General features: G+C 34.3%; 1 protein-coding gene across 1 annotated transcript in view; it reads right to left on the bottom strand.

Annotated features, from left to right (window-relative positions):
* The window catches only part of ADAMTS16 (ADAM metallopeptidase with thrombospondin type 1 motif 16), a 246,212-nt gene that overhangs the window by 92,895 nt on the left and 132,079 nt on the right, over window positions 1-21,238 (bottom strand). Inside the window, exons 13-17 of the mRNA XM_021004427.2 lie at window positions 21,026-21,198; window positions 18,948-19,078; window positions 17,503-17,626; window positions 16,832-17,076; window positions 11,221-11,359 (exon numbers count right to left, since the gene is read on the bottom strand). Coding sequence (XP_020860086.1) covers window positions 11,221-11,359; window positions 16,832-17,076; window positions 17,503-17,626; window positions 18,948-19,078; window positions 21,026-21,198 — 812 coding nt within the window. The remainder of the gene's footprint in view (window positions 1-11,220; window positions 11,360-16,831; window positions 17,077-17,502; window positions 17,627-18,947; window positions 19,079-21,025; window positions 21,199-21,238) is intronic.

The raw sequence follows: 21,238 nt of genomic DNA, 5'->3' as shown, positions 1-21,238 counted from the left end.
CAATTTGTTTAGTCATTCCTAGATTAATGGACATTTACTTTGCTCCTAGTTCTTTGGTATTATAAAAGTGTTGCTAGAAATATTTCTTTCTGTCTTCGGTCTCCTTTGCCTAGCAATGGAATCTCTGGGTCAAAGGATATGAATATTTAATTAGTTTCTTAGGATAATTCCTCACAACTTTTCAGAATGATTGTGTCAGTTTAGATGTGTATTTTAATTGTGTTGAACAACAACAGATTTAAATGAATGAATTTAACTTATAAGACTTACTAATTTAAAATGGACTCAATGATAAATGCATGAGGTCCATCTATTGTACTTAGACTAAAAACATTTATATATATGAGGGAAGAATTAGAGGGATAGGACAAAAACAAAAGTGGTAAAAAGTGAAAGATACAGAAGGGGAAGAAACTGCTTACCTATTTCAGCAGTTCTTGCTAAATAGTATGGGGACATATTCTCAAGACAGCAAAAGAGAATGATCATTTTTCATGGAAGGAGAGAATGAACAATTCAATGATGCTATGAGGTCTGCTACTTGGAGATCAGAGGTAAAAGGGGAAGCACAGGCTAAAAATATGCAAAGCATATTGCTGACTTACAATTGAGTCCATTAAACCAATCCCTCTTCTCTACTGACTTCGTGTAAAATTGTTTCCTGTGCATGATAAAGGCAAACTAATTGTTTGATTAAAGATATCTAGGGAAAGCGATGTCAAAATTATAAGCATAGACTGAATAAACTGTGTACTAACTAGATCCCATATCAAAAATCCAATGAAAGATATAAGAAAAAGCTAAAAATCAGATTATCATATTTAAATAAAAATTTTGTCAAGACTTTCCCTTTCAATTCAGTAACCTAGGAAATTATTAGCATAAATGATTTATAATTATATATGAGGGGTTGAACAGTCTAAATATGTGCTATATTTAGATTTCCTTTATAATAATTACAATTTGTTTTACTCATTTCAGAAGGCAGGGGGTGGGGAAGGGAATGAGTATATACAATATTTTATTGATGGAAGGCTCTATTATGGCTCTATTAATTGACTTCTACACTCATATGTCTCTAGTGCATGTATTCTGGCAATAACACACATTATTTTTGAGTCACTAAGAATGAAATAATTTAGCTTAACTGATTTTTGGAATCTGACAAAATTTAGTTGGGAGTAGAACTAATTGAAGTCTTTTGTAAACTTAATGGTAACTTCAGAGATGAATTACACTATATTTATCTCACCAATTGCCAATAAATCATCAAAATCCTATAGTTTAGGACCCTAAACACAAGTCCTGATAATCCTTATACTTATGATAACCACTTATAATGAAATGCTTAAGTCCAGGAGAAATAAAAAATTTCAAACAAAGAAAATTACCATAAATAATATGCTGGAAGTGACTGATATAATTTAAAACTGTGACAACTTTAACAAGTATTTCAAATGCTGATCAAGGTAATAACTCCAATTGGAGCTGGGAAAAACCAGCCTTCACATTTAGGTCACAAGAAAGAACCTTTTATTCTTATGTGAGATCACCTCCTATTTTACCTATTATTAAATTTAGGGCTTTGAAATGTCCCTATTTAAAATTTGTGGTATTGAGATTCACTGCATCATAGCACTACATTATCAAAGGAAAAGAGTAAATTCAGTTTAAAATTAGCCCCTCTGGTCAGTCATATATCTTTTGTCCATACCTCCCTGTCCCTTTGACTCCATGTTACTGGGTTGTTGTTTTTTTCTTTCAGTTTTGTCTTTGTATCCCCAACATCTAGCACAATGCTTAACACACAGTAGGTGATTAATAAATGTTTGCTAATTGGTTGAAAAGAGTGATAATCTGAACCTCTCAGTAATGTAACATCATACAGTTTATCCAGCTAGTAAATTTTAAAGCCTTAATGCTGCATTAAAATAGGAACAATTAACACATCTGACTTTATGTTTTTCTTGAGAAAAATGAGTGAATAACAAGCTAAGTGTAGGTTAACACCTTCCTAATACTATCAACAAAACAAAACAAAACAACAACAACAAGAAAAAAGTACTTCCTGGCTTCATTAGGAACTATAGGAATGCAGTAATTATTGTTGGACATGTCAGTATTCAGTATGCTGAGAGTGATAAGTTAGTAGCAATATAAAATTAATAATTTTTTTCCATGACCTCCAAATATTTAACATATTGCAGGCAATGATTTGAATAAAAACTTTTTAATAAAAGAAAATTTGAAAGACTGAAGAGATTACTGTATTTGGCACTTTTGGCTTCCTCTTTTTCAAGGCTATTTGGAGTCCACTAATTTTTTTTCTAAATAATGGTTGCTTTGACTAAGTTGCATTGATTAAGTGATAGTATCTTTACTTTCCTCTTGGGGGGGGGAGGAAGTGATTATATCTAATTTGAACAGATTGGGTTGGAGTTTCAGTCATCCCACTCTGTACCTTCTTATCATTAGCCTGTATTCTAATTTGATATGTATTCTGACTTTTGTTCTAATCCTTTCATGATCACCAAGACTGCTTCTATCCCATTATTCATTTTATGTGTTAACAATTTTCCATAAGTGTTTACCAAGTCCTTGGCTTTGTGACTCTCTTCTTGAGGCATGCTCATGACATACAGACATGTGGCTTCTTAGTAGTCTATAAAGTCTGGCCTCTTTCACAACTTCATCTCAAATCATATTTTTTTCAGCATTGTTTTTGCCATCATTCAGTGTATACACTTTTGCATGGAAGCCACAAACTTTTAAAGACATTTATCTACTGACATTTTTTTTGAGAATTTTATGAAATTCATACTAAAATTACCTCAAACTACTCAGTCACAAACAACAAAAATAACAAACCCATATACACATATCTTTAGCACAATTTTACCAATGATGTTATACAGCTGTAAATGATAAAACATTACAATACTATAATCTTAGAAGAATTGAAAGCATGTTACCTCAAAGATAATATAAAAATACATGATGAGGCTATTATGGCAGCATCTTACTAACTATAATTAAAACACAAGATATAGCACTGACATAACTAATGACATACGTGATAAAAAGAGGAGTTAATCTGATCCCTTACTATGGATAAAAGAAAGCAAATGGATGATACAAATGATACAGTAGTTTTTCCATGATATTGTAGAACATAAGGAAAACTTCCAATGCTGTGAGAGAAATATCTAAAGATAAAGACAAGAATCACACAGAATGCAGGGTTTGTGATCTACATTGGTAAAAGGTTTTATCCACCTTTCTGTAGTCATGGAGTCATCAAAATATAAACTAGGTGCCACAGCAGATAGAGCTCTGGCCTTGGAGTCAGGAGGACCTGAGTTCAAATCTGGCCTCAGACACTTCACATTTCCTAGCTGTGTGACCCTGGGCAAGTCACTTAACCCCAATTGCCTCATCAAAAAAAAAATAAACTAGTGGATAGCAGTAATGCTTTATGTATACTTTCTTTTTTCCCATTTGATTCATCTCATAATGCTTCAAAAGCATAAAAGACTATGCAAATGTGTGTTTTTCTCATTACACTTTCTTTATATAACTGACCACATAATGACCTATTAGGACCAAAATTGACCTCCCCTCAACTTTTTGTAATATTTATTTCATTGAGTTGTTGTCTATAATTCTTCAGGAACAAGACTAAAAAATGGTACCATGGAAAGTGTAATGGGATCTGAAGTTTTAGGTCTTCAGTTCAAGTTTAGAATCAGCCACTTCAACCCCTGTGATCTTGGCCAAGATATTTAGTTTCCTCATCTGTGAAATGAGTTAGGGCAGGGATGTCTTGATCATTGCTAAGGTTTCTGCTAGCTCTAAATTTATGGTTTTAAGAGAAAAGAACAAGAAGATAAGAGGAGAAGGTAGGGGAAGAGTTTGAGGGGATGACAGAGGGACAGAAATATACTCAATTTCATTTTTCTATATTATATTTAAAGATGGTCAAAATTTTGTCCTAGATTTCTTCCTAAAAGTACTAAAAATGCCACTTTGCATTAGTACTACTAGCTTTTCCATGTTCTTATACTGGAATTTGGTCCATTTCCCACCTGTTTTCTAACTTACCTTCATTACAAAAGTCCTAACATACTTCAATTTAGTTGCCTACATTTGCTTGTTCTACTACTCATGAGACAACAATAATTTTTATTCCCCCCGGATAGTTTTTAATGCCTGAGTTGCAGTTTTGGCTAGCACCCAAACTCTAAAGTTTTTGTTCTTTTAGTGTCTAACAGGATGAAAATTTTAAATATTTCAAGCATGTATATAGTGTGATTTTTCAAAGTATGCCATTGTTTCCTGCAACTTTCAGTCTTTTCTGGATTCTTCTCTTCATTTCATCTATCTAGCATATATATCTCTGCCATAAATCTACCAACTCTTTTTTAAGTGTCTTCTGTTCCTATCCATTAGAACTTGACTCTTTGCATATGCACATTTCTTTCTTTTTTTAAAAAAACACAATATTATTAATAACCTAAATTATATTTAATTTTATGATTATTACTAAAATCTGAAAAATATATAAAATGAATTGAGGCCAACTTATTTATATAAATGGCCATTCATTGTGAAGTTTTCATACAATATTTTATTATTCTAGTTCAAGATCTGCAGGATATTCTCCCCATCACTCAGTCAGAAGATAATGGGGAAAATGAAGAAGTAAAATATTTTTACAAAGGTTTAACATAGTATTTTCTTCATCTTGGTTGAGGCGAATTGTCTTTGATAATCATGGATAATTCTTGCCCATCTCACATGCTCTTCCTTGGCTTTCACAAGCCATATCCCATAAACCTTTAAAAGTAAAAGCGAGTATATTCTCACTTTGTACCCAAACTCTATATATGTATATTGTTCTTTTGAACACACTTACAATACTATAAAGAAATCATTCATAATGAGTGGACAAAAGCCAAATATTCTACTTGTATGTCTCTTGTATATATCTTCTTTTTTCTATTACATTCTAAGTTCCTTGAGGGCAAGTGTGATTTTTAAAATTTGTCTTTACTTATCTTGATCCCTCATCATCTACCACAATTATTTATATACAGAAAGTGCTAAATGTATTTTTAGTTTGTGGTGCTATATAACCTACACTCTGTATGAAGAACTGTCAAAGATAGGCATCTTTATTTATTTCTTCTGAAGTAGGTTTACTTACTGCCAGATCAACCTTCCTTCTTTTTCAATGACTTTAGTACCTGATGCTGAATCTTTTTACTAATCCAAAATCTGCCTTCATCCTTATTAAATATTCACACAGATGCCTTGGGCTCCCAGTTTATCAGCATCAAACATAAACTTCCATTCTAGCTCAGTCACCCATGAGGATATTCATACTTTTACCCTTACCACTAACCCATGCTTTCCTACCTCTATGATGAACTCTGAATATCTTCTCTGGTTACTATATCCTGTTTTTATAGTTTTCTCTCTGCCTCATTACTCCTAACTTTATTCTTTGTCCTTACTATGACCTCTAGTCTCTCCACTCACCCTCATCTTCCCCTTGCCTATAACCACAGTCTTCCTTTCAGAGTAGTGACCCTATTTTTTTAACCAATTCAACTGTTTTACCTAGTTTCCTTTGCCCATTCTCTTTTTCCCAATCACACATTGCCAAATCCCAACCTCCCCCAACCATCTCCTTTGCCCTTCATCCCCAGAGGCTGAATGATCCTACAAGAATTCAAATAACCATGATAGTTTTGGACCATATAAATTTATGGTAACTAAACTCAACTCAAGAAACAGTTAGGTGGCATAACAAAACAATGCTTGACTTGGAATCAGGAATCCTGGAATCTGAATCCAGCATAGTTGTGTGACTGTGGGCGTGTCAATTAACTTCTTTCAGCCTCAGTCTCCTCCTCTGTAAAAACAGGGATATCATCTATCTCACTAGGTTTTAAGTATTAAGTGATATAACGTGTTAAGTATTTTGCAAACCATAAAACATTATATAAATGCTTATTATTATTATTATTATCATTGTTCGACTGTGCCCTCACTCATGTGCAATAATCTTTTTATTCTTCCTTTTTATTCTGTAAGTCTTTATAGTGGCTGTTCTGAATCTTGTCCTCTCCACTCCAGCCTAAGCTACCACTCTCCCATCTCTTAATGGAGAGGTTTTCCACTCCTTTCTAATGGAGAAAATTTATTTACAATGAATCCTCTTCTTTTCGACTCTATGCTTCAAAACCTTTCTACGTTGTCATCAATTCTCTCTACATTTACTACAATTGCTAAGATAAAGGTAAGCCTTTTTTGCTTTTCCAAATCTTTACTTGTGCCCTTAATCCTATTTCCTTCTCATTCTGCTAAGAGCTAAATGATCCGATTATTCTCTATCGCTGTCTCTATCATTCTCTTTACTTACTGGTTCCTTTGACACAGCTTAATAAACATGCCTAGGCTCCTTCATCTTTAAACAAACACAAATAAAAGACAAACAAATAAAAGCCTTTCTTGGTTCATGTATCCCTTCAAGCTAAAGTCCTAGATCTCGCCTCTCTTTTAGAAAACCACTCCCAGAAAATATAATCTACATTCATTACCTTCACATCCTCACATTCCATTTATGCTTTAATCTTTTGCTTTCTGGCTCCATATCCTACCACTTAAATTAAACTACTGTTTCCAAGGTTACCAGCAACTTCTTGATGGCTTTTTCTCTGTTTTTATCCTACTTGACTTCTTTTAATAATTTTTAAACACTGTAAACCATTTTTTTATGGATAATCTCTTCCACCTTGACTTGTTTGCAACCACTCTGAGGGTTCTCTTTCTGTTTATGTTGCTATTCCCTTTCAGTCTCCTTTGCTGCTTTATTATAAGCCTCCTGCATCTAAAGTGTTAGTATCACTCAGGTTCTATCCTGGGGCCTGTCCTGTCCTCTTCTCTCCTCTTTCTATCATTTCCCTGGGTTATATAACCAATTCCTACGAGTCTGATTTTTAGCTTTAACTTTAAACTGTACACCTCTAGTTCAAACCTGAGTGCTATTTCTGCCCGGATGTCCCACTAGCATCTTAAATTCATTTTGTCCAAAATTATATTCTTGATCTTTCCCTTTCACTCTGCCTCCCCCACAAACTCTCCTATTGCTCAAATCCATAACTTCAGGGTCATCTTTACCTCTCCCTTGGAATGTCTTCCTCTCATAATCTTGGCATTTCTTTCTTTTGTAACATAGAGAGAAGATTCACTAACACAGCTAACATTCATAAAGCCACTCCCGTCATTCAGCTTCTCATTCTCTTCTCACATAGATTAATGATAGCTTCCTAATTGGTCTCTGCAGGTTCTTTTCTCCATAATCCATCCTCCAAATAGCCACCAAAATAATCTTTCTAAGGCATAGGTGTGATCATGTCACTCCTTTGCTCAAAAGAAACTAGAATCTAGTTCAAACCTATCTTTCAAGACATTTCATATTACTTTCCTTCATGCCTTCTATAATCCAGCCAAATTGGCCTACCAGTTTTTTTATTGAATCCAGCATTTCATCATCTGCCTCTTTGTATTAGGTTTTCCCTTCTTGCTTGAAATTTACTCTGTTACCATCCCTGCCTCTAATAATTCTTAGTTTCTTATAAGGTTCAGCTCTGGTGCTACCTTCTCTGCAAAGCCTTTTCTAATTTTCCCACTTCAGAGGGCTTTTGAGAGTTGATTGATAACTTTGTAGTGTGAGCATTTACATCTCAAAAATCAGCAATCACTACAAATCAGAGCTACATTTTTTTGTTGATTGTTTATGCTTAAGAAAGTATTAATACTTCATACTAAACTTAAAATTCTGTTTCCATACTGTTTTTTTTCCTTCTGGAGTTACTAGTTGTTAAATATTTACCAACACAGCTCTGTATTGCTCTATAAACCTTGCTTGAGCTGAGCAAGAGTGAAGTAGAAGGCACAGATATCACCATGCTGAAGGCCTGGTGATTTCAGGTTAATAACACTAACAATAACTGGCATTTATGCAATGTTTTAAGGTTGGCAAAATGCTTTTACATCAATTATGTCATGGGTATCTCACAATATCATGCTTTTATCCATTCCTGAGTTTGGAAACTATTTTGTTCTTGTCTTTGCAACCTCATTGCCTAGCGTAATACACAGTAGGTACTTAATAAATGCTTAGTGAACTTGAGAACTAATGTTATGAATAGAAATTAAATCACATTAATGTTGTATAATGAAAAACATTGTCTTTTATAATTTGGGGATAAGCTATGCATTAAGTTGAATTACTCTATTTTTTAGGTAATGGAAAATTGGCTTTACCTGTTTGTATTGCCTTGTTTTTCTCTTGGTTATGAGAGCAGGAAAATAGCCAAGAGATTAGGTAGGAATGTGAATGGAATACCCAAATGTCCTAGCAGTAATCAGAAGGCCTCCTGGTTTATTAAGAGTCTGGGATTGTGGAACAGGCAAATGAGCTCAATACAGAATACATAATTCTGAATCAATAGGGAATGCTCTGGACAAGAAAGATGCCATTTTCCTTTGGGGGCCATAATGGAGTAAGCTACACATGGAATATTGGCTTCCAGCCCATAAATAAATAATGTTGGCCATGGTTTCAGTCAGGAAAAAATTGAGAGAGCTAAGACAGACTAACAAGTTGAGGACTCTACCATTAGGATATGTAAAATTCTTTTCTCCATATTTCTAATTACTTTCTACCATATAACATTGTAATTTACTTAGTCCATGCAATATTCCTAATTTATGTTCTTATCTCTTTTAAAAATACTTTGTTTAAAAGCCAGGATGGCCTAGGTCATCTTGGGAAAGGGAAGATGTGTGAAATGTAAGCAACAAGCCACTGTGACAAAGTGAAGGTAGAGGAGAGAGGCAATTAGGGGTCAGGTACAGCAGTTCTCTGAATTCAGAGAGCCACAGAAGGTCTCAGTGTCTGAGTTGGGATCTTCAGTTCAGTGGGGTTTAGAAATAGTGAAGTGAAGAACTAGTTCCAAAATAAGGGCTCCTCTGGATCATTTATAAGGAGGATCTCGTAGCCTAGAGAATTGACTACATGTCAGCAAATCTGAAAGCCAAGAGCCAATTCCTTCACAACTGAAAACTCATGAATTAAATTTATCATAAGTTGGGTCCATACTGAAGTACTCATAATGAATGTTAGAACTTTTAGTCTTTAGTTAAAGATAATATTAATGAAGAACTAAGGTGTTCTTGCAATTATATTGAAAGAGGGTCAGTGGTGCTTTGAGGTTTTGAAGATGAAATATTTCCTCCAATTCTCAAAGCAGCCACAGAATAAATGTGCATCCAGTCAGAGCGGGAACTTTCACTTAGAAAGAGACGGTGTTGAATGGGTAACTCCAATGAGTTTACAATCCAGGCAATCAATGAATATCCTCTCTGGAGTTCACCATAGCCATCTCAATAGTTGTACATGTTACTCCTGTGTTTGGCAGCTCCATGAAACAAATGGATGTCTTGGCTGGTCCATGTCTATCTTAGTCAGGTTTATTAAACAACTCTGACCACTGAATCCAGAGAACTGCTGTGCTTCATCTACACAGATAAAGGATGTAGTCTTGGCTACCTCCTTTCCTCTCTCTCCTCCTCTTCCTTCCCCTCTCCTCAGGCAGTTGATTAAGGAGTGAGGAGCAAAGTAGGAGTCAACCGCTTATCAATTTCAGAGTTAAACTAGGATATACCTCAGGTATATATCACAGAAATGACTTTAACATTATCCTAAGGTCTCCTTTCTAATCTCTACCTCCTAAATCATCTCTACCTTCTAATGTCCAATTGGTTGTCAGGTACCAAAATTAAGGTATGTCTGAGAGACGCTTAGGATGGGGGTATAGTGAGGATATAGTTTATGTATATATATATATATGTATATATATATGTGTATGTGTGTGTGTGTGAATGTGTGTATAGAGTTTTATATATATATATATACATATAGTTTATGTATATATATATATGTATATATATATGTATATATATATGTGTATGTGTGTGTGTGTGAATGTGTGTATAGAGTTTTATATATATATATATATATATATATATAAACACACACACACACACATATATATATATATATATATAAAACTAAATATAACTCTGGTTCCAAAATGCAAGTCAGTGACTATTAGATTGTTTGCTTCTTAGTATTATTTACTGTATTTCTGTTTTTTCTCCTTCCATCCTTCAAAAAGATTGCACATAATAATTCAAGTGGTTTCATGAAGTAAGTACAGACTGCAAAATTTATGTGGTAGTTTTTTTATTAAATTTTATGAAAGCAGAATCCTAGGCATTCAGCCACTTCTTCCAAGTCATAACACCTAGGTGAAATTGGTAACATAATTCAGAGCTCCAACATCCACCAAAAGATTCACATTTTGTTAATTTAGACTTGGAAGATAATATATATTTTATAGCTTGTGAAATTCATAGAGATGAACTTTGTCTTATCTTCGGAAAATGGACAAAATAAATGTATATGTTCTTCCCAGCTTTAATAACGTGATTTTCTATAATTGTAAACAGTAAAGAAATCTCTCCTCCTACCTTTGTGTTTGCTTCTCAAACTCTGCTAGATGTGTTAACTTTTCTCTAAGAAGTTTCTATTTAGGGGGACTTTCCTTGAGGAACACAAAGTACTTAAATAACTATCCATGAATCCCACATTATAACAGAGTATTCCAATAAGCAGGAAAGGTAACTGGTAGAAACCGGCACTATATACTTATTTTTTCAGGATGATTACATATTACACATGCCTTCTATATACCAGCTAACCTGGATGACATCCTGTTCCTCATATATGATGTTTCATTATCTGCCTCTGTACCTTTGAACAGGCTGGTTGCCATGGCTGGAATGCTCTCTTCTCACCTCCAACTCTTAGAATTTTTAGCTTGTCAAGGGGTTAGGCACAACCAAAGCCTTTTTTGATATCTTTACTTGTAAGTATTCTCCCTATTCATGAGATTTTTTTGTATTTACTTTTCATAATTTTTGTATATGCTTTCTGTGTATATATAATTTTCCTCTCTAGAGGTAAACACTTTCAGCATTTGTTTATTTTTGTCAGTTTATTCTTAGAGCCCAGTATAGGGCCTGGCACATAATGGGTTCTCAATAAATAGATATACTTAAACAGTGATGTCTGTACTACTTTACCTCCACCACAGGTAGCTGAACATTCAGAACGGATGATGGCCCACGTGTAGTTGTGTTTTGATCCAGGCTTCCTCTCATTTTCCAGTTTAGGAATAGAATATTCCCAGCTAATTCCTGGGTTCCGACCTTGAAACAGAAGCTAAACCAGCAGCAGCAGCAACAAAACAAGGAAAGAAAGAAGTAAATTAATTCAGGTGAATTAAACATGTGCCACAATTTAAAAACAAGATTAAAAAAAAAAACTATGACAACATTACCCAGGGTGAATAAAAATACATTTATTGTGCTCTCCCAATCAAACCATTATTAACTACCTAAACAAGAATTCTTTGCCCTTCTATCTAGACCCACCAACTCTAGTAAAGGACACATTTCAGACGTGCTATGATTTTGTCATTCAGGGTTTGTCACCCTTTCATTCCCTGCCCCTCAAAAAAAACTTAATAAAACAAAAGCTCTTCATTATAGTTACTTATCCATTTTTCTTCAGTATTCCTTTCCTGTCCCATTAGGACTTTCTTTATTCAAAATCTTACATTTGTAGTGATAGACAAATATGATGGAATTGTCCTTTTCTCGTGAGATGCCCAATGACTTCTGAATACCTAAATATTCATAAACAATGAGATAAAATTCCCTCAGAGGAGAGGAAAGCAAATGTAAGAATGATGTGCCTCATTTAGTCATCTTTACTGATTTGTGTTTATTTATGCCTGCGGAAGGGAGGAGATTATTATATAACATATAAACTGAGTATCCACAGGTATCTCTTCACTTTAAAAACAAAAAACAAAAAACTCTATAGCTCTCTTGATACAAACATTTCATAGATTTTCATCCAGAAAAGTTTGACTTTCTAGAAGCTTCATTTTCAAATCCAGTGTTCATTTTCCTGCTTCTGAAACTCTTCCTAGGATGTTTCATATGGCTTGAATGATGTTTCATATGACCACTTCCATCTTCCTTTCCAATGAACTACATTCATATCTTTCTTGAAACTGCTGTTCTAGGCCTACTACCTCCAAGAGATTTTCCTTTTATAATATTATCCATCCTCCATCCCATCAGGATAATTCCTGCCCCCTTGATCTTCTCAACGTACTTTGGAAATAACTTTCATTTCATTTACATATTTATGTTGACTGTATCTTTATCTGCCTCATCTCCCATATTAGACAGGAGAAATACATACCTTGTTAGAAAAAAAGAAAATGATTCAGTAGCACTGCATGCTAGGCAGGTATACACCTGCAGAGAAATCCATAAACTTTATATTTTATGACTGTATCTCCATAAACTTGAGTGTTTATGCATAGAAGTTTAAAGCAGAGCATTTGGGTAAAGGGGGAAAAAAAGCAGGAAACTAACAAAAATAACGTAACCTTTGGAGCATATACAGCCTGCCTGGCCAGAATGATGTTTTCCAAATCCAGATTATCAGACTGACACTGAGGCAAGATAGAGTAATGAGTGGGTACTTCTCTGGCTATCTGGCCATTTGTTTCAAGTCTCACTCTGTCAAGGCAGAGCACCTGGTAAATTCTTGAATTACCTTGTCGACAATTGCATCTGTCAGAAGGCAGAGAAAGCAAAAAAGGGAAACTGCTACTCTGGATTTACTAACAAGGGAAAGCTAGTTGGTGATATGAAAGTGGCAGCTACCTTGGGGAGAAATGACCATGTATCATTCAATTTATCCATGCAAAGGAAGGAAATACTTGAGTATGGTTTCAAGTAGATTTCAAAAAGTCCAGATGTGGACTAGGTTGATGCCAAAGACAAATACTTCAGAAAGGATTATAGGTCAAGAGGAATGAGAAGTTTTAAATATTTCAATTCAGTATAAGCAACTACAACTTATCTTAATAAGAGAAAAAATATAGGCAATATCAACTCTGAGTTTAAAAGAATGAAAACAAAAAGGTAGGAGGAAGGTGCTATAGTTAAGTATAAATATAAAGAAATAGCATAAATCTATGAAAATAAAGTTAAAGTTAACAGAAAATGGAATGTGGCTTGTGAAAAGCACTGAATACAAATAACATAAAAACTTGTAAAGGCATATTTGGAGCAAGAAGTTGGATAAGGAAAGGGGAAAAGCCCATGCTTAAGTAAGAAACCCAACCTGTACCTGAAATAAGCTAGACTGTACCTGATGAGTGGGTCATCTACTTTTGCTTTCTAGTACAAGAAAACCCATCATTTCCCAATATTTTCTATGACTCTTTTAATTGGTCACCAAGACTGTTCATTTTGCTTTTGTCCAGCTGAAATTATTTTTTAAAAATTCACTATATAAATTATAAATTTGCTCCCCCCTTTTTTTTTTACCAATGACTCTGAATTTAATTCACAGGGATGAAGAAGAATAATTTAGTCTCTCATAAATATATGAAAAAGGTTATAATGTCCCCTTTAAATCTTCTCAAAGCTAAATATCCTAGTTCTTTGAAACAATATTTACATAGCATAATTTTTAGGCCCTTCACTATTCTAGGTGCCAGAAATGAACATGATGGTCACAGAGTAGTATATAGTGGAACTGTCACCTCTTTCACTCCAGGCACTAGCCTTTAAATGTAGCCTAACATTTCAATTTTTTCGATCTTTATTTTTGGTTACTGAATCATACTGTCGACTAATATTGAGCTTGCCATTTCCTAAAACTCCAAGATAATTTTCAGACAAATTTCATTCTAGTTGTACTCTACCCTAATCATATTTAAGATTTTATATTTATCTCTGTTAAATTTAATCTTACAAGCCTAAGACTAATTTTTTAACTTATCAAGAACTTTTTTGGATCTTAGACCAAATGTTGAATGTGTTAGCTTTCCTTCCCAATTTCTTTCATCTGCAAATTTGATGACCATGTCATCTACATCTTTAGCCAGGTATATATGTAAGTAAGTATTTAGGTGTGTGTATATTTATATATATATATATATATATATATATATATATATATATATATATATATATAATGTATGCATGTATATGATTTGGTGACTATCACAATTTCTTTATGTTTTCAGCTAGGAGTGTGCTGGAGCCAATATTAACTGGCTTGCTTAGAAAAGACAATTGTTAATTTTTTCACTGTGAACATTTGCTGTTCATAAATAACTAAAAATTGTGGTTTGATTTATTATTTTATTGATTGTCTAGACGTATGAAATTGTTAATAATGTAGATTAAACTTAAGAGTGTGTGTGCATACATGTTTTTTTTTTTCCTGGAGAGCTTGACTGTTAAACATTTATCTGCACACCCCTATTTGTAATTTTTTTCTTTTTAGTAAGGAGTTCAATGTAGTTGCGGTTCAGTTACTTCAATAATGTGTCAATTCACTGGTTACTGGGCAAAGATCACAATTAAAATCACTAATAACTAAATCATTGTCTAACAATTGTGTGATTCTTAGGAATCTTTATTACCTTTTCTACCACTCCACCATCATCAATTTGAAAGCAGATTCTACAGGAGTAAAAGTTATTTTCTATATTTGTTTCAGAGATTATAATTATATTTGATAAGAAAGATGATCTGAGTTGAATAGGGGAAATTGATATCAGTATATCTACTCTTGCCAAACAATTAGATGGTGTACCTGGGGCACTTGACCTTACCTCCTGCCCTGCCATGATTTTCTTCAGACCCTTGGTCATTAGCCATGTGACCTACTGTTGTACTCTTAAATTGTTGCAATACTGAATTTTGTCATTTGCCTTGATGCTGTACCCTAAGGACCACTGGGTCTTTTGATCTCTGCCATAATGGAAACTTTCTATATATGTTGTCTTCCCCTACTAGAAAGTGAGCTCCTTGAAAGCAGAAAATTTCTTGCCTTTCTATTTGCAACTTAGCCCTGAACATAGTACTTGGAACATAGGAGTGCTTAATAGGGGCAGCTAGGTGACATAGTGGATAGAGTATAGGGCCTGGAATCAGGAAGACTCATATCTCTGAGTTCAAATCTGGCCTCAGACACTTACTAGCTATATGACCCTGTTTGCCTCAGTTTCCTCATCTATAAAATGAGCTAGAGAAGGAAATGGTAAACCACTCTAGTATCTTTGCCAAGAAAACCCCAAATAGGGTCACAAAGAATTAGACGTGATTGAAAATGACTGAACAAGTGCTTAACAGCTGGTTTTATATTCCCTTCCATTGGACTGCCATGTCCAAAATAATATTCTATCATGATGTGGTTCAACCTTCTAGGGGAAGGCCATTTCGTTCCTAGCTTAGACTGTTCTTCAGACAGATATATTCATAGCCCTTCCAAATTGGTAGAATCTTTTAGAGCTTCTTCCTTTGTGTTATGATAAGGCATCAGAAAAGAGCCTATATGTAGGTCAAACCATATTATACCACAAAACAGCTTATTCTAGATAACACTGATATGCAACTGCATGATCACACTATTCTAATAAAAAATGAAATGCTATGGATCCATTTGTAGTAATATATTTTCACAATTTCTACTTTTTAAAAATGAGGTTAATTTTGGGGCAGATTTCAGATATTTTTGAATAATCAAGCTGCCCATAAACTGTATCATTATTCATTCTCCTTCGTCATTATTGGATTAAATTACAGATTCCCTCATTGCCAGGAGACATACATTCTGTTTTCTTGATTTTGTCTGGGAGCACTGGGCTGAAGCCACTTAAAATCTGTTTCAAAATCTTATTTAAATTCCCACTGAAAATATCATGTTGTATGGAAAGTGATGTGGTTTTTTTTACCTAAGTTTTTTATATAATAGAAGGGAATTTTTACAAGTTTTTTTTTTTCTGAAATGAGCCATAACTAGGAAACAGGAATAAAATCTGTTTAAAAGAAAATAAAAGCAGATAAAATCCTATAATTGGTTGGAGAGAAAAAAATTATAATTAGAAAAAAAAAGGGAATCACAGAGATCACATGTTGTGGCAAGGGACAGTCTGATTAGGTATAATGTCTTCTTTATTCTACATGGAAAGAAGGAAAGGAAATGAAGAAGTAGGAAAATAGAGAGTAGCTACTGCCCTCTTTCCTCCAAATCCTGCCACTCCAGAGGGAGACAAAATTGGAAAGAAAATCAAATTTGCCACAAACATGATTATACATGACAAAAACCTGCCAATACAGACCTACACATTGGTTTCATTGGATTTAGACTTTGTTTGTTGCTGTTGTCAGTCCCACTTACAATGATTTCTGTGTGATTGTAAAACTCTTTGACCACACACAGGATCATGCTATATCAAATTTTGTTTTAACTGATTCAACAGAGGAATACCGTGCTGATATGTTTTAGAGCACATTTCAGAATAGCAGCCTGATAGATTTTTCATTTTCTGCAAAATCTGCCCAGAAAATATCTTAAAAAGTAAACCTATATATCAGTGGATATGATATCAAATCTGAAACTGATGGTAATTTAACCAAAAGTGCACCATCTCTACCACCATGCATTCTCTCATTATTTAGATAAGCATAGTACAGGAAGAGGCATTCACTACTGTGTCTCAGCATTAACAAAACGAACAACAATATGCAATCCTTAGTGCTTTCTCTGGTAACCTCCACTTCCACACACCCAAACCATGAGACAAGACATTACCTCTACCACTAAGGTTTCGTTGGTTGGTCCAGAAGAGGTTAAAGACTCCGGTTGATTGTACGACCGTCGGTAGTCAAAGGCAGTACCAGAAAACTTGTATCGGCCAGGCCAGTCCACTGTCCAGTAACCATTCAAATAGTATCTTTTGAGAGTATTGCGCACAGCTATATAGGAGGTAGATACATTCATCTCATGTATATGAATACTCCGGGCACCAGCAGGAATGGTGACTATCTGATAGTACTCTAGGTGAAAGGAAACGGGAACATGTAGTCTTTTGTATAAAACTGCCAGGACAAAGACTGAGCTATTTCTGTTCTTTGTAACTCAGACCTGGGCATAGAGGCCCTTTCCACATCCACATATGAATATCTGTTTTGGCAATCATTTACTTTAGAACTATGAATCACTTTTTTAAAACTGGAGCAGAGGTGCTGTAATTTTGACTATTCCTACAATCTACTTTTACTGAAACAGCCTAGCAACCAATTTTTTTTAATCAAAACAAAAACTTGAGAGCCATTATCTAAAGCAGGAAATTATATATATATATATATGATCCTGTTGAAACCTGGGACCCCCTACTGCTTTCACTATTCATTTCAAGTCCATCCCCCAAAGTTCTAACTTAAAACTCCCAGAAACCTAGGGAGCAGCTATAAAATACTTACGGTTCGTGTAGTGGTGTTTAGCATAATGACCTTTGTAAAGTCTGCAACTCGAATTATTTCCTTTGCACACTCCACAAGAGTCTTCAGTGGCACTAGAACCAAGGACATGGTCACAGCCGACCATCTGGAGAACATGATATCACGTATTATTGGTAAAATGCAGAAGAAGAATTGACATTTATATTATGCTTTAATATTACAAAGTACCTTACACATTATTTCATTTGATCCTTATTTTTAAAAAAAAAAACTTAGCTACTAGGTTTATTATTATGTCTGTTTTGTCAACAAGGAAACTGAGGCTTTGAAGAGCAAGATGTCTTGCCTATGGTCACACAGCTAGTAAGTATAAAAAGCCAAGTTATCTTGAAGCCAAGTTATCTTGAATCACAGTTCAGCATTCTAGTCATGCTATATTATGCTGCCTCTCAGAAAAAGCAAAATATTCAATTCCATCCAATTCAAGTCAATAAGCATTTATTAAACACATATACCATTCTAGGTACAGGAACAAAACAAAAGAAAAAAAAATTCCTGCCCTCAAGGAGCTCATAAAAAGCATGAGAATATACTCCATTCCAGTACTTTTTTGCACAAAATATTAATAAAATTATATTGCCTAATCAAATTATCAAAAAAGAGTGTATTAAGTAGCTGTGTGCAAAGCAGCCATAATTCTTACACCTATATAAACGGATACTCAAACCCTAAGATTTTAAGACCTCTTTTACCCCCATAAAATTTGCCACATATCAACATTATCTCAAGACCTAGGTGAATTCTTCTTATTATGCATTTTTGTAGGGACACAAAAGGTGAGGCCCAGAGAATATCAACTAGAACATTGGTTGGAATTTATTTCACATAAGATAATGTTACTGTTTTACATAACTTTAGAGAATGTACAGAGAAATATTTGATTCTACATAAAAATGATTGTCATCAAAGTGGTGAAAGAATTTCCACACTATTTTCTGAAAAATTCTCTTTTCACAAATCTTTACTGTCCTTCGTACTATGCCTCTTTGCAGTTTATCACATAATCAAAGACAAAAAAAAATCATGAAATAATTCATTAGAAGATCTAAAAGGAATGACATATTTGACTAATCAATTTGAAATGGGAGGATAGAAAACATTTATAAATCATAGAATTTTGCATCTGGAAGACACCTAATAGATTATTTAGTCCTAATTCTCTCAGTTTTCTAACAACAAAACAAAGACACTGAGATTTTCTGTGCAATTACCCAAGCACACAGTAATATTAGATGACAGACTTGGGAGTGTAACCCAGTATTCCTGACTTCCCTCCCCTGAGTTTAAAACTAGTACTTAAAAGTCAACAATTAAATGTTACTGCTAGCATTTCTAGTATCTGAAATGGCATCTTAATTGAGTAGTTAAATTAAGTTTAGAATAGAATACCTTTTCATCATTATTACCTCACATATCCCATCTATACACACATTACGGGTGTCCTCTGAGCACGGTGTCCCATCTTTGACTTTATTTGACAAAGAAAAGAAGAAATCAAATCCTTCTGCGATACAATAGAGTTTGCATAAGTCCTGATCTTAAAAAAAGAAGAGAAAAACACAAACAAGAAAAATACTTTACTATGATCATATATCTGAATTTTGGTGTGGGGGTAATTTCTTAAATTGAGATAATATCCATATATTTCTAGGAAATAACCCAAGTATAGGAATTCATTATAAAATGTCTTCAAGTTGCCAAACTTCACCATAATTTCTTCTTTCTTAAAACTTTATTGAACTAAAATACCATAATATTCTTTACACAAACTAGAGTTCACTTCTATCCCCCTGTAAGAATCTCTGCCAAAATGCAGGTATATTCAAGTATTTAAAATGCACAATAAAATTCCACTTGAATAACCACTGAGTTGCTTCATAATATGTGCATAAAATTAGATGGAGAATGCTTTTATACTGATAAAGGGAAAACTATGTAGATGAAATCTCCACAGTATAGTGCTTTATGCAAACTTGGATTTGGGAGAAAAAAATACTGGTATGCGGATAACATAAGTACTATCACATTTTTAAAGACTTGAAAGCAAAGTCTACAACCTACTTGGAGTAATCCATTCCAATATTTTAACAACTTGCACAGTCAAAATAAGGTCCAATATAAATCTATTTCCTCTTGCCCTGTCCTAATAAAGAGAGAACATTTGGCCATCAACTCTCAATGCTGTCTGAAGAATTTCCATAGGCTTCAGTATTAAGATCCATGTCCTTTCCTTGCTAAGTAAAAGAGCTGGGATATACTAGGAATTGTGTGGCTATTAAATATAGACTTTGTTACTACGGGAAAAGGATTTTTTAAAAGAGTTGATTATTGTAGAATTATAGCACTTTTTGAGCTGGATAGGGTCACACAGTTCATCTGGCTTAATCCTTTCACTTTTCAGATGAAGAATTTCAGTCACTCCTAGAAAGGTTAAGTGACCTGCCCAAGATCACACAAGCAGTTAATGGCCAAGCTCAGGCTAAAAGCCAAGTCTCCTACCTCATTCTGCTCCAGGCCAGAATTTTTTCTGTCACTTTTCCAGTTTGTTACACAATCACCACATAGTTTTGGTTTGGTCGAAAACAAAAAAAGGATGACTTAGAACTGCTTTGTTTCAATTTTCCCTTGAACTCTTACTCTACTCAGAAACCCAAACAGTGTAGAAAACTGCATAAACTGTTCTGATAAAAGTAAACAACTGGCTTTCTAGGATCATTTGAATTCCATTCAATTTAAGAAATATTGATTAAATACTTGCTAGGTATGCTTTGATATACATTGTTCCCATCACAATGATATCTTTTCCTATACATCAGGTTTCAGGCCATGGAAGGAATACAGTCACTTTGGAATGTCTTCCTCAATTAAATTCCTGTGTGTCTGCTACTAATTTCATTTTGTCATGCCATAATAATATTAATAATAGGACAATCCATCCTATCTGTTCCTAACGGCTGATTCCTGTACACGCTAAAAATAGGCAACTTGACTTCTATCCACATATTGAGAAGCTCCAAACAGTATATGATAGCAATTTTATCAGATTTAAGAAAATATCTGCTTATGATTATTAACATTTCATTCTGCTAATCTGCCTAGGTTTCTGTTGACAAGAAGGCAAGAATAACTGTAACAATGCTTTTGGTCTTTCAGACAAAGCTTACTTGTGACCCATCATCAATATGGACAGTTCCAGGAATTGTTTTCCCACTAGCTGCAAAGAATTTTTCCTTATCTACATTCACTCTTCCACTTAGGACTTCTTTTGTAAGATAAGGTTAGGAACATCATGAGTGGCTTTGGAACAGACCAGTTAAACAATCCACTCTGAGACTGGACCATGACATTGTTGTCATTGATACTCGGTGGAAAACAAATGGTCTGAATCATAGCCTATAGCAAGGTCATAGATGGTGTCATCTTCAAACAGAAAATGATGCTGGTATAGAATATAATTACTATTGATGTTTGCTTTGAAATTTACCTTCTACTTGAGTGTAAGGCTTCCACTTGTAGTACCATCCTCGAAATTGCTTGCTGTTGTACTCAGCACATTGGATGGTCCTAAAGTCAATGCTATTCTGGGGACAGCTCTGACTGTTACAAAGTTTCAGTGTCCGGGTAGAACCCTCACAAAATTTTCCTCCATGTGATGGCCTGAAATACACGTTTAACAGTCCTTTTTAAAATGTGTTGA

Source organism: Phascolarctos cinereus, unplaced genomic scaffold (assembly GCF_003287225.1).
Source record: "Phascolarctos cinereus isolate Bilbo 61053 unplaced genomic scaffold, phaCin_HiC Scaffold_4;HRSCAF=312, whole genome shotgun sequence".
In the NCBI taxonomy this organism is placed as follows: domain Eukaryota; kingdom Metazoa; phylum Chordata; class Mammalia; order Diprotodontia; family Phascolarctidae; genus Phascolarctos; species Phascolarctos cinereus.
This window is presented reverse-complemented; position numbering and strand designations above follow the sequence as displayed.